The 16,134-nt window shown below is 31.6% G+C and overlaps 2 protein-coding genes and 1 long non-coding RNA gene across 3 annotated transcripts in view; 1 reads left to right on the top strand and 2 right to left on the bottom strand.

Moving 5' to 3' along the window:
• The window catches only part of LOC149482663 (uncharacterized), a 382,500-nt gene that overhangs the window by 267,827 nt on the left and 98,539 nt on the right, over positions 1–16,134 (bottom strand). The gene's annotated exons all lie outside the window — the stretch shown is intronic.
• Positions 1,350–15,566, top strand: LOC149482670 (short/branched chain specific acyl-CoA dehydrogenase, mitochondrial). The gene is made up of 9 exons (XM_089703293.1): positions 1,350–1,521; positions 1,648–1,765; positions 6,172–6,272; positions 6,575–6,781; positions 7,792–7,962; positions 9,950–10,113; positions 13,760–13,904; positions 14,345–14,480; positions 15,306–15,566. The coding sequence occupies exons 1-9, from the start codon at positions 1,492–1,494 to the stop codon at positions 15,482–15,484; spliced, it is 1,251 nt and encodes a 416-aa protein (XP_089559419.1). The 5' UTR covers positions 1,350–1,491; the 3' UTR covers positions 15,485–15,566.
• Positions 15,557–16,133, bottom strand: LOC149482669 (protein FMC1 homolog). Its single transcript, XM_089703340.1, has one exon. It carries the CDS (start codon positions 16,131–16,133, stop codon positions 15,810–15,812), a length of 324 nt encoding a protein of 107 aa, XP_089559466.1. The 3' UTR covers positions 15,557–15,809.

Raw genomic sequence — 16,134 nt, 5'->3', positions numbered from 1 at the left:
TCGCGACATTATGGGGTTCTGTACAAATTAGCTAACTAGCGAACAAAAATTGCAAAATAATCACGTTCTATATATCGTTAATTTTTGTTGTAAATGGGTATGACGTATCTAAAGATTATGTGAATATTACAAGCGACCTACGTGTTGCGGTTCATCAAAATCGAGCAAAAAAATATCACGTTTATTGTATGGGAATTGGCCCCTTAAATATTTTTCTATTCCGTTTTTGTGTAGGTAAATATAATATTATGTTGCTATAGCGGCAAGGGAAATAAATACTTCATCTCGGAAATTTTCAAATATTTTACCATCACCACATTTTTTTTTTCAGGTTAACAATTATCATGGTTCATGAGATACAGTCTGACAGACGAATGAACAGACACACAGACAAACAATCGGAGGGGCAGCAATTTAGTAATAACATGGACGAATATAATTTTATTTGTCTATGGTTTTATCCTTTCGTTACGGAACTCTAAATAAATGTATTGAATTTTGTTCCTAATAATGAGAAGAAGAAGAAACGCATTAGACTTGGATTTAATGTATTTATTTAAAATTTTAAATGGTCATATTAACTGTTCGGCGTTGCTATCTAAATTCAAAATTAAAGTTCCTTTTAAATATCCCTGTAATCCCGTTAACCTTCTATCTCCCCCATTACGTAGAACTGTCCAGTCCTTGGTTCCAGTTCTCCGATTCCTAGACTCTGTAGAATTTACAATGAATTTGCTAAAGATCTAGATATGTTCTCCCTTAAGTTAAATAAATTTAAGTACCTTGTCCATCACTTAGTTTAAGATTTTAGATGTATTTTTTGTTTCCTGTATAGGCTGTATAAAACCTTTTAAAATTTAGGTAAATGTATGCATGTGGTGTTTACCTACTTTAAATTGTACACTTAGTTTTAAGATTAATTTTATTTATACTTGTTTATTTTGTGTAACAATTACTGGTAAACCTAATAAATAAATAAATAAATAAATAATCCTAATCCTATCCTTATCCTATGAAATATGCAGCTGTTCCAGAGATTAGCCGGAGCAGGCACACAGACAGGCCGATAAAAATTGTAAAAATTACTGTGTACCTATATTTTACATATCCGTATTACAAACAGACACTCCAATTTTATTTTTGGTAGGTTTATATATATTTTATAGTTTTAAGTACATATTTCGAGTACCTAATTGCAAAAATAATAAGAACACTAGCGCAAGCGTTCGTTCGCATATTATCCGCCAACACATCCAAATTCCAATACACATATTTACATTGTACATACGTCGTATCCACTAGGCACTATCCAACGATGTATATTTATTTAATTACGATTGCTCTCAGCCAATAAATGTTGAACACAAAGCACGCGTTCTCGACGGCTCAGTCGCAGCTCTCAAGGCATTCCGTTTCGAGTTTCAGTGGCGCAGGAGCGTGCGCACTCGCAAATAAAATAAAATAAAAAATAAATAAATAAAAAACATCAAAATGTTCCCATTACGTCGTGTCGGCAATAAGGTGTGTGATCTGTGGTTATAAATAAATAAAAAAATACGAAAAAGTTCGCATGTGCTCGAAAAACGAATGGCCATTGATAGAATTAAAAAAAAATATTTTGAATTCCGAACGTCTCGTCTGTTGCAGATTTTAGAACAATGGCGGGCTCCTATTGTGTTGGCGGCAAAATCGCAGAAATACAGCACGGACACTCCTCGTCCTTTAACAATGCTGACAGACGATGAATTAGCAATGAAAGAAACAAGTAAGCATTTCTTAAATTAAACATACATGTCGACTAATTTATTTACATTTAAAAACATTTCAACCTTACTAAAATAAAACTAGAATTAGATTTATACCTAATCAACGATTTAAGTGATTTAACTCCAGAAATGTGAGATTTAAAATAAAATTTTTATTAACTTATCTTTGATTATATACTCCCAATCAAAGTAACTTATCTTACGTAAGTACATAATATTTAAATATCAAAATAATATAAGAAAAAATCACAAGTAACTAAGTGTACTTGTAAAACCTTTTAAATTTAAGGATATTATGATTTTTGTGTTATTGTAGTAAGTACGAATTAAGATATAAAATATCAATGTAGGTATATTATGTTCCTAACTACTTTCAAGTTAAAAGTAAGTAGAAGCAATTTAAATAACAGGTTATTTGTTACACATATTATTATGTAACGTAATAACTAATAAGCATACAAGATATCAAACCCATCTATATTGAAGTACCTATATTTCGTATCTTATTCAACTATTTTTTTATATACCTACATATTTATAGAGCTTCTCAAATCTAGACAGTTCAAGACACCTTTGAACATACTTTTTACTAGCTGTCATATAATATTACGTTTATAATAAATGTAGGTAAGTAATTAAAAAATATTATTGTAATGACAAATTAATGCATAATAATTATTAGATAAATGAAGCGTGCATAGGGAAAATGTAAAAATATTATTATCAGTTATATCTATAAGCACTTACAAGATAAAAAGTAAAACAACTAAAACCCAACTACGACAAAAAACGACGCTGAAAAAGTATAAAACAAAAGTTAAATTGATGAACTAATAAAGAAGCTATGAACGAAAAGATGTGAATTATATGCAATCAGCCCATGAATACAGGTAAAGTCACAAGCAAATGCTAGTAATATATATATATTCAAAATGTGCAAGTAAAAAGCTTTCAAATGATACCAAACACGGCATATTTATCTTAACTTTATTTTTTTACTCTGTATGTTTTGTCCGCTAGAGGGCGCCACATTAGATTTTGTGAAACCCCATATAGCCTATAACCAGCGGACAATTAAGACGCTTCTAATGATATGTCATTTGTCGAATTCTGATAAGTAGTTTAGAAGTTACGAGGGAACAGATGAACATACATACATACATACATACATACATATATACATACATACATACATACATACATAGCCTGTCAAAATCATAACCCTCCTTTTGCTTTGCCGTAGTCGGGTAAAAAGACAATCGATTTTAAAGCCAGTAAAAGTTCTCATACCTTCTAGGTACCTACCTAGAGCTAATAAAATGTTGTTAAATTGTAAATAATCGATAAGAGTTTAATTTTAAATAAGTTTATCTTTAAAATGATACATATTGTACTTACTTACCGATATTTAATCTGCTGAATATTGGCTTATTGCACATGTTTTTCACAAGAAGTCTTGAATAGAAAATTGAAAAATTTCCAACTATAGTTTTCTCTAGACTTGTAAAAACACGTTCTTTAAAATGTAGTATAATAATATAGAAGTAGGTATAGTAGTTTCACAAAAAGGCTGTAAGGACCGGTTTTCAAGGCGTCAGTTCTTACTGTAAACATGAGCTTATTATAATGCCAAAGAATTATTTTTTTTAACAATATGTATACCTTGTTTAGGTACTAAGTGTAAGTGAGTATTAGTATTACATTTAAGTAAGTATAGTGATAAATAGTATTTTTTTATAATTCTGAACACATGTTTATCGACTCTATTGCGATTCGTCCACATAGCAGTCACTTTCAAAAAGTAGAAATTAAAAAAATTAAACCTACTAGGTGCCAAGTGCCAACCATACGACGTGATCTACATCGCAAAATCGTGTTTATATCCTGTCCCAGCTTCTAAGATAGCAAATCCGTGACTAAACTTATACATCATATTATAATTAGCCTATGTCTTATTACCTGGAAAATATTATTTGAGCAATATATTAGTTATATTTTGGTCATATTATATTATCGTTTTTTAACAGACATTTCCATATAAACATGATTGTTCAATTCTTGTCCAATTATTTTATGCCATAAATAATTATTGAACTAACTTATTACAACTGCTAAAATACTAAATAGATACTCTTTTTTACAATCCATATTTGCTCTATTTTTTATTTATTTAAACTGTTACCGAATTTAGTTTCGTTCATATAAAGATTTTAAATAAATGACGCAAGACACACCCATTCGAGTTATCACAAGGTCAATGTAATAAACATAATATGTGTGTGTTCTTGTTTATAGGTAGGTATAGACCGTATGTATGTGTGCAGATTAAAATATTATTATATGTATATGTATTATATATATGAACACAGATGGAAATATATTATGTAAAATAATCATAAATAATGATACTTACATAAGATTTCCGTTATTAAATAAGAAAATACATATTTATAGGTAATTTCGCGTGTAGTAAGTAAGTAGGTAATAGCCTACTAATTAATAGCCTGTAATTTGGTGACATTGACGTTGCAATGCATGCAAATAGAGCACTTATACTTTATTACATACCATTCAACGGTCATAAATCATAATAATACTATCATTACTTTTTACAGACATAAAAAAGTAGCTTTACTTATCATGAACGCATTATTGTTATCTCATTAAAATTTACCGAAATTACTTATCCGCCGGACTGGAAAGGAGTGGAAAGGTCATGTCTGGTTGATTAATACATATAATCTGATAATATAAATATTAGTAACTAATAACTATAGTTCACTAAATCTTGTCCGTTTGTTTATACTTTATAGATCGCTAGCTCCTAGACTTTTACTGCGGATTTTAAACGGTTTTCAATTTTCATCATTATAAAGTTTTTCGATACATCTTAATAAATGAACTGTTCACAAACTGATAATTCAGAATAATTTAGCCAACAACTTATAAAAGTATTTTCAAAATATAACAAAATAATTTGTTTAAAATAAAAATACCTATTATTGTTATCCGAATTAAAGTTAACTAAATACACGTCTATTTTCAGGTATTTTAGAAGTGATGAAGATTGAATATCTTAGTTTCCAATTTCTAAACCGCATTCGTATTAAATTTATTAAATTTATAAAGATACCTCTACCACAGATCTCTACTAGGCATTGTATTTCACTTCTAGAACAATAATTATCCTTTATTAAATGAAATAAACGAATTTTGTATGGACAATGATAATACAGAATGAAGTATTATCATTTGAAAACAAATGCTTATCAGCACTATTTATGTTACTAAGTGTCCCTGATAAAAAATTAAAGATAAAATTCATAACTATAGGTACCACAATGGGTACCACTGTACAATCAGTCAAAACGAAAGTTAAATATTTATTTATTTAAACGTTAATTTTTAATTTTTATGAAAATACATAATTAACTACTTTTGTTGATAAAAACTTGGTAAATATGCTTGTGTGTACTGTTACATATTAATTTGATATGAATCAATTAAATTAAAAAAATATACTTAGCAATGCCTCAATTCTCAAATTACAAATAGGTAGTTATAACAAAAGATCTTATCTTACAATAAGTGTACTTCAAATAATAATTTCGTATATGTACTTAAGATAACTATATCTCCCGTGTCGTTTTGAATTTGAGATAGGTACGCAATGTCACGAAAAAGATGTAATTTTATTTCAGGAAAAGATAGATCAATGTGTTAGGTATATGGTATATGTAACTACTACTAAGGCTAGTATTATAGTATGTATAACTAACCACAGACTAATAATAATCTACTGGTATACTAAAAGAGTTGTTTATATAGCTGTTAATATTATATGTACCTAGTTTGTTAAGTGTTAAATATTTGTATACAAGGTACGATGGGATTGTCATCGTCCTTTAGGACAATAATTAAAAATCCCCTAATAAAAAAAGATTAAAAAAAAAGAGTTGTTTGTCCATAAAACTACTAGAGTCAGCGCTGACTAGTAGACTAGTCAGTAGTCAGTATGTACCTACGTAATGTACCACAGGTTAAATTTCTATTCAATATACACAGTAGGGACAGTATCACGCTAAATAAGTATATTAAATTACTACTTTGGTCTTGCGGATTCATAAGCAGCAATTTGCATAAATCAAACATATATACAAACAGATAGGTAAATAAAGTCTATATGACAACAAAAATTACGATTCTAATATAAAAATAAATAAAGTTACTTAGACTACGAAAAAATTATCGATATTATTGATATTATTCAGTAATTAGTATGTACTAACTACTGAGCTGACATAATATTACCTGAAACCAATATATTTTTAAGTTAAGGAATGTCCTGTAATAATTATAGCTATAAATAACATAATTTTATAGAAAATACAATAATTAATTTCAGTTCGAAAACTCGCAACGGAACAAATCGCACCTCTAGTCAAGAAAATGGAAGATGAACACAAAATTGACGAAGGCATTAGGCAAATGCTGTTTGACAATGGCGTAAGTAATAAATTATTAATAATTGCCTATTACATATTATGAAAGTATCTAAAATATCTAAGTAAGTATAACCATTATAATAACATTGAGTTGTAACATTTTCAAAAAAGACAAGTTACTTTTATCTTTTAAAACATTTTCATAAAGTTCACATTTTTCATAAAAATAATTTCTGGCGTCCATTGGTAACGTTTTTAGAAAATAATTTTAGCATTTGTCTCTGTTTTTTACCACACTACAATTCGATAATTTTCATCAATTTAATATGAATCCTCTTTTCCAATGTAAGTTTTTTTCTCCAGTTAATGGGAATTGAAACGCCAGCGGAATACAGTGGTTCAGGCTGTGGTTTCCTCACAATGATGTTAGTTGTTGAAGAGTTGTCCAGAGTAGACCCGGCAGTTGCCGCATATGTAGACATTCATAATACACTAGTTAACTCGCTGTTCATGAAAATCGGCACTGAGGAACAAAAGAAGAAGTATTTGACCAAATTGTGTACGGAATATGTAAGTATAATAAACGGTAGACTAGTTTTAGTAGCCTTTTAGATATTTGAGGTACACTTCCAAAAGACAATCAAACAATAATATGTACATAATCAACACAAAACAAATACAATACTATTATCTATTCGCGTATACAGTTGATAAGAAATGTGTGGTAATATGTTTATCAGTCGTTAAGTTCTAAATTACTGTTTTAGCATAAACTATAGTACTCATAAACATCGGATAAATATCCAAAAAGGCTGCGAGTGTGCCACCTTTTAAAATGTGGTGACATTTTTTAGGGTGCACTCACACACATCAGTCACCGTCACGGCACGTCACCGGACAGGATTAAAAAAAAATATGTATCAATAGTTCTAGTATGACTCTGTTCCCACACGACAGTCGCCGGCACGAAATCTTTCAGTGACGTCACCGGTCAGGCACGTCAAATAATCTTTCCATACATGTATCATACTTTTATCCCCACTCACCCAGTGCCGTCACGTCTCAGTTCAGTCAGCGTCGTGCTACCGTCAATTGCTACATGTTCTCTAGCGTGACACACGTCTAATCACTGACTAACCTGATGTATGTGTTCAATGATTCAGTCAAACCGGCGACGTGACTGACGGACAACATGACGGTGACTGGTGTTTGTGGATACGTACACAAACCGTCACCGATCAGTCATCGGTACCTTGACGGTGACTGATGTGTGTGAGTGCACCCTTAGGATTACACTTATCAAAGCTTTGATAGGTTATAACGTGATATCGATATCTCAAGTGATGACCGCCAAATGTTATTCACGGTCACCATAACAGCATCAACATGTTGCGGAGTTGCTGTCATCGTGTTGTTGCCTTATATCGCATTTTGAAAAGTTCACAACTACTCTAGTAATCAACTGTTGCTCAAAAAGTGACGAATAAAGCTTTGAAAGTTCTCAACAACATTTTAATAAAGTATCCAGCAACATATCTACCATAAATACGAGATTATGAATTATTAACAATTATTTTTAGGCGGGTAGTTTCTGCCTTACCGAACCGACGTCAGGTTCAGATGCTTTTTCCCTAAAGACTGTGGCCAAAAAAGATGGCAAGGATTACGTCATCAACGGCTCTAAGATGTGGATCTCTAATTCCGATGTAGCTGGAGTGTTCCTTGTTATGGCTAATGCTGATCCTTCTAAGGTGAGTAAAAAAATAACAAACATTTTTTGAAAAAAAAAAACTAAATCGCTTTTAAATGATCAGACAGGACAAAATTTAAAGGGGACCGATTGGAAGGAATTGTAAACTTCCTCCTTTTTTAAAATAAATTAACTTCAAAAAGCTAAGAAAAGATCTTTCTTTGGTGTCATTGGCCTAAACTCTAAAGTGTGAATTGACGCAATAAATAACCAATTGTTCACCAATTGATAAATATTGAGAGTATAATATTTCAATTATTAGTTGACTTGTTCTGGCTAATAATGCTTTTAGTTCTGGGTAAATAAATTAAAGAAAAAATAAGCAAGCTTCGATTCCTGGCAGAGGGAAAAAGCTTTAAAAATGTAGAAGGAGAATAATTATATTATTTAGCAGTTATTAAAAGTATTTTACTGTACAAACGTCAATCACTACAAAACGACTTAACAAAAACAGATGCAATTTAAATCATTTCGTTACACGTGAAACTTATCTCAGTATGTTAAATGTTGTTGAAGGTCCTAATGATAGTGATAATCAAACAGAAATTATCACAAAATAAACTTTCAGTCATTAAGACATAAACATGTTTTCGTCTTCTCTACGTAAATGAAAGCTTAAATAATATATATCAATGTGTAAACAACAAAATATGATTCCTAGTGGCTTTACCTCCATCTATGCATAAAAAATTAAAACAAAATCTATCTATGCATAACTATAAATAAAAAATATTATACCTAATTGGGTCATAAAAAACAAGAAAAATACCGGTATGTAATTATAGCATACTTAACTACATTTTTTTCCTAGTTAAAACTCATATGCTCTAATAAAAATTAGTTAGTTACTTTGAAAATATAGACGCAGATATATTATTGAGAAGAGTAATTAAACCACGTGGCATAATATATGTACATTATTATATCTTCAAAACTTACTTTGAATCCAAAAAGAAAGTTTAAATGAACCAACCGACCGAAATTATTTTATAGACTTGTTCCTACTTTATCAGTTTGTTTAAGTATACATAAGGAGATACAAACATACAAATAATTTTATTTATTATAAAATACATTTACCTACATATTGTATTGTACATTATGTACTGTGTATAGTTTGTATTAAATCGACTGTTATCTTTCTAGTTCACCCGGTCATTGAATTGTGATGCAATTGTCGTCATATATAAAACCATAATAATTACATCAAGTAGGTACTCTGAGCAAAATAAATATACATATAACTATTGTAAGAAGCGAATAAATAAATGTGTAATTAAAAATTAAAAACGATCGTGTATGCCGAGCACACGTGTCAGAAGTGAAACTTCTTTGACAAGATTCAAAGATACCAAAATCGTCGCCTCTCTATGACGCGACCTTAAATATTGCTCTCAACGCGCCTTATAGAAGTTTCCTTTCAAAAACTTATACATAAAAATACTTAATCGAAATTTATTCTTCTTAAAAATGATAAGAGAGTTAATTGATATAAATATTAAATGCCTACAAACTGCTTAAACAAATAGATAACAGAATATGTATAAATAAAGATAAGAACATATCTACAAATACTTTTCCCTTTTATTCTCTGTAAAATATTACTACGAAAATAAAACTAAACCGAATTTCAATTGTCAGAACTAAACCAAATATAAATGAGTACCTATTATCATGGTATTATCGCATCCTACGTGAATAAAGTTGCCTGTTCAACTAGTACAAAAATTCGCACATAAAATCCCAAAAAATACAAAAAAAAAGACGGGTTGCACTCCGGGAGTGCCGGCAGAAGTGAAAACTTGATTATTAATGTTCAGCATGTTTGATATTTTGGAATGGTATCCGTCTTACGCATGGAATATAAGGGCTAAAAAAAAAATCCGTCTTACGCTTTTTCGATCAGGCCACGTGTCCTGACGCGAGTTTAAGATTTTATACCCAACGCCGCTAAAGAAGTTTTCACTTCAAAAAAACATTTTTTCCAGGGTTACAAAGGAATCACATGTTTCATAGTAGAGCGCGATACACCCGGCCTTAGTGTCGCCAAACCAGAGAATAAACTCGGTATCAGAGCTTCTGGCACTTGTATGGTACACTTCGATAATGTGAGGGTACCTGAAGAAAACATCCTTGGCGAGTATGGAAAAGGGTAAGAATTTTATAAACTCTTTATTTATTCATTCAATGAGACTAAGATTTTTTTTTGTACGTTAAACTAAATATTTACTTATTTACATTTCAAATATGCCTATTATTCGATAATTAAATAATTATTAATACTTCCACCCAATCAATTTCAATTATAATAAATCATTAAGTTCATTTGAATAACTTTAAATTGTAATTTTACCGATAAATTAAGAGCGCTATATTTTTACCATTTTTTTTATATTCTCAATTGTGTATGAATAAGGCTACGCGCAGACATACAGCGTTCTGCGTTCCGCGTTCTGCGTTCTGCGTTCGTCAGTTCTGCGTTCTGCGTTCTAGCGCACACAGGAGCACGTTCAAGATATTTGCGTTCTATTTCGCGACTCTCCGCACGTGAAACATGTCTCTCGAAAGTTCATCTTCCGAAGATGAAGCCTTGCTTTTGTGGAGTCTAGAGGAGTCAAAAAAAAGTAGAAAATGTTGGGTACACCCTATCAACACGAAACGAGATGATATGGGAGAATTTAGTATTCTTATGCCTGAGCTGCTTCAAGATGAAGAGAGATTTTATATTTATTTTCGAATGTCAATAAATAGCTTCAATGAGTTACATGACTATGTAAAATCTGAAATAGAAAATCAAGATACCAATTTGAGAAGACGGACCAGCCATAGCGAGAACGCGAGTTCTTTGTAATTCTGTACAGAGAACGCGAGAACGCAAGCGTTCCGAATGACCGCCGCGGTCTAACTGCGTTCTGTGTGCGCCGGCGCTATAGATCCTTCACATTACAAAGAACGCGGAACGCAGAACGCAGAACACGGAACGCAGAACGCTCTCTGTCTGCGCGTACCCTTACATAACATTATTATAAACGCCTCAGTCCTCAGACCACTATAAATATACTGTGGATTGTGGAAACAAAAAACTGGATTCATTGTTATTGACTTTGCGTGTTCTAGTGTTCAAATGTCGCGGTTGTAAATAACATATTATGTAATTATTAAGTATATATTTACAACTCATGAACATTTAAGAAGTTATTAAAATGTGAAAAATATCATTGTTCCTGATGGTTACATTTTGTTCTCACAAATTAAACTTTGACTTTCTGTTTATATTTGAACACTAGAAAGCATAATTATTTCTGAGCTCCTTAGGTTATATTTATTCTTTTCTGATTCTGCCATAAGTAACGTAACGGCACCAGTCTTGTACAGATTAAGGAAAAAATTGAAGTTTTTTACAAATTTCTCGTAGGTTTTTTAACTTTATTGGATATTGTTTAGTTATACCTTTAGTTCAATGTTAGTTTAACGTAACCAATGTTAGAAAAAAGATTACAATGCATAAATAATGAAGTTATTTATAAATTAAAAAACCACTTTTTTGCACCAGTGTTGGACAGTGAAAAATCTAATGATGGACACCCAGTTTTGGACAACATCCAGTTATGAACACCCATTTATGGACTGTACCTGATGTCGTTTCTCCAGTTATTTACACTTGGAGAAGACTTATAGTTATCAATAGAATCTTGAAAATGATGATTGGAATACAATAAATCGGAGATGTATTTATAAAAAATAGTACTTATTAATTATTTTGCATACTTATAATATTTAAAACAGTCTTAATTTCCATTTTCTATGCAAAAATTGGACAAATGCATCGTTAAATACGAGTTATGTCCGTTAAGAAACACCAATATGGTTTTTTAGGGTTCCGTAGCCAAAATGGCAAAAACGGAACCCTTATAGTTTCGTCATGTCCGTCTGTCCGTCTGTCCGTCTGTCCGTCTGTCACAGCCGATTTACTCGGAAACTATAAGTACTACAGTGATGAAATTTGATGGGAATATGTGTTGTATGAACCGCTACAAAAATATGACACTAAATAGTAAAAAAAAGAATTGGGGGTGGGGCCCCCCATACATGTAACTGAGGGATGAAATTTTTTTTTTCGATGTACATACCCGTGTGGGGTATCAATGGAAAGGTCTTTTAAAATGATATAAAGTTTTCTAAAAAACATTTTTCTTAAAGTGAACGGTTTTTGAGATATCAGCTCTCAAAGTCGTAAAAAGTATGTCCCCCCCCCTCTATTTTTATAACTACGGGGTATAAAATTCTAAAAAAAATAGAGGTGATGCATGCTAATTAACTCTTTCAACGATTTTTGGTTTGATCAAAGTATCTCTTATAGTTTTTGAGATAGGTTGATTTAACTGTAATTTATTATATTTGCTGCTACGGAACCCTTTGTGCGCGAGCCCGACTCGCACTTGGCCGGTTTTATTTTCTCAATAAGTCAGGGATGAAAAATATAACTAAAAAAAGTACTGCCATTCCATCCATTTTGGGACTTCTTCTTCGTCATATCACTCTAGAGGGGTAGATGTTACCCGCTTCACGATGTTCCGCCATATCTCTCTGTTTCCTGGCATTCCGCTTCACTCGTGAAGTGAATCGCCAATCTGAATCCGCCAGCAGCCTTAATCTGATCGGTCCATCGATATGGATTCCAAATTGTAGCACGAGGCAAAAAGCTTTTTTTAAACTGTTGTCAAGATGGTGTGGATGAAATTTAAGCGTGTGTGCTATATGGTGGTGAAATTTAGCAGCAGACAACGATCCAAACAGTTCATCAGAGAACTCTCTATGATAGATGCGTTACAATAGGCATAAGTATGCGATTTTTCTACGCAGTGATAGAGAATGAAGCCGAGAACGAGTCGCACAGCACATAATGACCCATTGTTCTAAAATATATTCTTCATGTTTAGATAGATATTATGTTGTTGGACCCATTAGTGTAATTTTAACAAAAAATATCAATGTCCATTATAGGAACCAAAGCAAATCCAGTCATGGACAATTGTTGTTCAATATTGGAACCCTTTGTTTGAAATGGTCGTGATAGGTATATTATTAATCAGAAAGAAAAGACAATACAGAAAAGCGCATGTAATTAATACCTTTAAAAAAAGTTTATTTTCGACATATGTCCATAAATGGATATATCTATAGAATTAAATCCAGTTATGGACACTGATGAATTTTATTTAAACAACATAACCTATCATGATACTAAATCGTGTAATATTTCGTACACTTAACTACTATAAATAAAAGTAATATAAAATTTTGCTGACATTTATACAAAAATTCTTATAACCAAAATTGTGTCCTCACTTCCTTAAGGATTTTCTTAGTAAAAACGGATTTCTTCGAAACGAGTCGCAGCAACTAAACATAACGTTCTGCCATCTTCAAACATTTTGGCCGAATAAGATGAAATGTCGTATTTTGATAGCTTATGAACCAAAATTTTATTTTAAGTATTGCCAAAATATATAACGTTAATTTTGGTCTTAATATTTAAATTTAATATTTATTTTGTCCATTACTGGATGCTTGTCCACCACTGGTGCCGTTACCTTAATACGATTTATAATAAATTAACTTTTTAACCATTTATGTTACCACTTAGCCTCAGGTGGTCTACCTACGTTCCGCCTTACTTGCTCTGCCCTAAAAATAACATTTTCATTGACATTTAGTAAACTTACATATCAAATAATTCCCTAAAAGCATATTTTTAGCATGAAACAGCAATGTTTTACTTAATTATTTAATTTCAGTTACAAATACGCAGCGGGTTTCCTCAACGAGGGCAGGATAGGTATCGCGGCACAAATGATCGGTCTGTGCCAGGGCTGTATGGACGCCACTATTCCTTATACGCTCGAGAGGAAACAATTTGGCAACCCTATTTATAAATACCAGGTAATAATCTTAAACATATTCAAAGTCTAAGATCTTTTGAGTCGTCGTAACATAGATTTACCATCGAAAATAGGAAAAAAATTAATATGAAAATGTTTTTTTTTTGTTTTTATAAATCTTTTTAACACAAACAATGTACAAGTACGTGTATTTTACTATATTACATTATAGACGATGTTTTATTTACCTTTCTTTTACAATTTTATTGCATTACAATTTTTTTTTTTTATAAATGAGATTTGTTTAAAGAATACAAAAAGAATCTAGTTAGGTTATGTAAACATTGAATTACTCCAAAAAAAAGGTTCTATGCTCCACTTCCCTGTGTATATTCTAATATTTACTCGATTTCTATACGATTAAAGTAACATTTTTCAAACTGAACCCCTTAAACAAACAAAAAATCAAAAAAAATCCAATAACACTTAAACAATTTCCAGGGCATTAGCTACCAAATCGCGCATCTCCAAACTGAATTAGAAGCAGCTCGCTTGCTCACTTACAACGCGGCGAGGCTCAAGGAGCACGGCATGGAGTTCGTTAAAGAGGCCGCTATGGCCAAATATTACGCTTCTGGTAAGTCAAAACATTTCTAACACGAGTTAGAGTCAATCGTCTCAAGTCATTTTTTCTTTGTTACATTGATTGGTTTTAAGTAATTGATAATTTTATTCATATTTTTTTTAATTAGATAAACAATATTTATTTGTTATATTGATTGGTTTTAATTCATCCATACTAATATTATAAATGCGAAAGTAACTCTGTCTGTCTGTCTGTTACTCAATCACGCCTTAACTACTGAATCAATTTGCATGAAATTTGGTATAGAGATATTTTGATACCCGAGAAAGGACATAGGATAGGTTTTATCCCGGAAATCCTACGGGAACCGGTTTTTCTTTGAAAACGCGGGCGGAAAGCTAGTAAGTAATAAAAGGCAGAATTGAGAATATCTACAAAGTGTCTACTCACTAGCCGGCCGGCGCCGCCGCGCTTGTTACACAGATTTTGTTCGTGGTGTCCTCTCTATATAGTTAAGGACATTTACCCTACCCATTTTTTTTTTAATAGTTCACACATATTACCATGTGCCTGGGACTTCCTGGCTATTTTTTTCCGTATTTAAATTTAATTTTATACCACAAGGACGTTGGCTATGGCACCTTTATCGTTTAAGGGCAATAAAGTTTCAATATTTAGTTTCATAGCATTCCAATTCTTTTTTATAAATCATAAATGAGAATTTTTGGAGAATACAAAAAAAATGTCAGTCATAAAGTTTATGATCTATTTTCAGGCCTAACAATACAAAAAAATCCTATAACAATGAAATGAAAAACACCAGAACTTTAAATATTATGTAGATATCAAAAATCTAATGATAATATCTCTTTCCAGAAATCGCTCAAACCCTAACATCAAAATGCATAGACTTCATGGGAGGCGTTGGCTTCACCCGAGACTTCCCACAAGAGAAATTCTTCAGGGATGCTAAAATCGGCACCATTTATGAAGGAACAAGCAACATGCAACTACAAACCATTGCTAAATTAATTGAAAAGGAATACAAACAATAAAATTATCTTGATGAAATTGACTATTTTTATATTGAAATTGTATAAATGCATTTATAAATAAATATACTGATATATTTTAAAATGTGTTTTATTTACATCTAATTATCTATTCACAATGCATGATTACCTTTTTCAAATGTCACTGGTAATAGTGAAAATAAACTAAAAAATAACAAAGATTTCAAATATGACAGAACAAAATACAGATGGACATTGAACACCAGTAGTATTTTGATTTACGATAACTTAAAATATTTGTTACCAAGTTCCTACATGTTGGTAATAAAATTTGTACTGCACTATTAAACTAATAATAATTTATCATTTACTTGGGATCATGGGGCAGCTTAAACCCAGCCATCTTAGCTGTTTCCTCAACCGACCTCTCTCCCTTGCCTTTAAATTCCTCATTAATTTCCTTATATATCCGAGAATTTTGTAGATATTCACAATAGCTCTTAGCTTTGAAGTGCATTTCATTCATTGCCTTGCAAAGCTGCTGGTCGGTTGTTTGATATTTGCGGTATTCACTCAAGACATACCTCGCCATTTGATTCTCAGCTAATTTTGGTGACGAACTTTGCTTCCGTAACTCTGATAGCAATTGTCTCAATGTTGACAACGCTGGTTTTGATGTGATCGATGCCATG

Source organism: Colias philodice, chromosome 14 (genome assembly GCF_061535455.1).
Source record: "Colias philodice isolate Cphi_HAF_F1 chromosome 14, ilColPhil1 Martin Lab GWU primary, whole genome shotgun sequence".
In the NCBI taxonomy this organism is placed as follows: Eukaryota; Metazoa; Arthropoda; class Insecta; order Lepidoptera; family Pieridae; genus Colias; species Colias philodice.
The sequence above is the reverse complement of the archived record's forward strand: the minus strand, read 5'-3'. Positions and strand labels throughout refer to the sequence as shown.

What these genes read in the sequence shown, in the direction of transcription:
- LOC149482669 (XM_089703340.1), bottom strand. Translation starts at nt 16,133, where the DNA reads ATGGCATCGATCACATCAAAACCAGCGTTGTCAACATTGAGACAATTG.
- LOC149482670 (XM_089703293.1), top strand. Translation starts at nt 1,492, where the DNA reads ATGTTCCCATTACGTCGTGTCGGCAATAAG. An exon ending in CTAATGCTGATCCTTCTAAG is followed by an intron (nt 7,963 to 9,949) that starts GTGAGTAAAAAA and finishes CATTTTTTCCAG; the next exon opens with GGTTACAAAGGAATCACATG. An exon ending in ACCCTATTTATAAATACCAG is followed by an intron (nt 13,905 to 14,344) that starts GTAATAATCTTA and finishes AACAATTTCCAG; the next exon opens with GGCATTAGCTACCAAATCGC.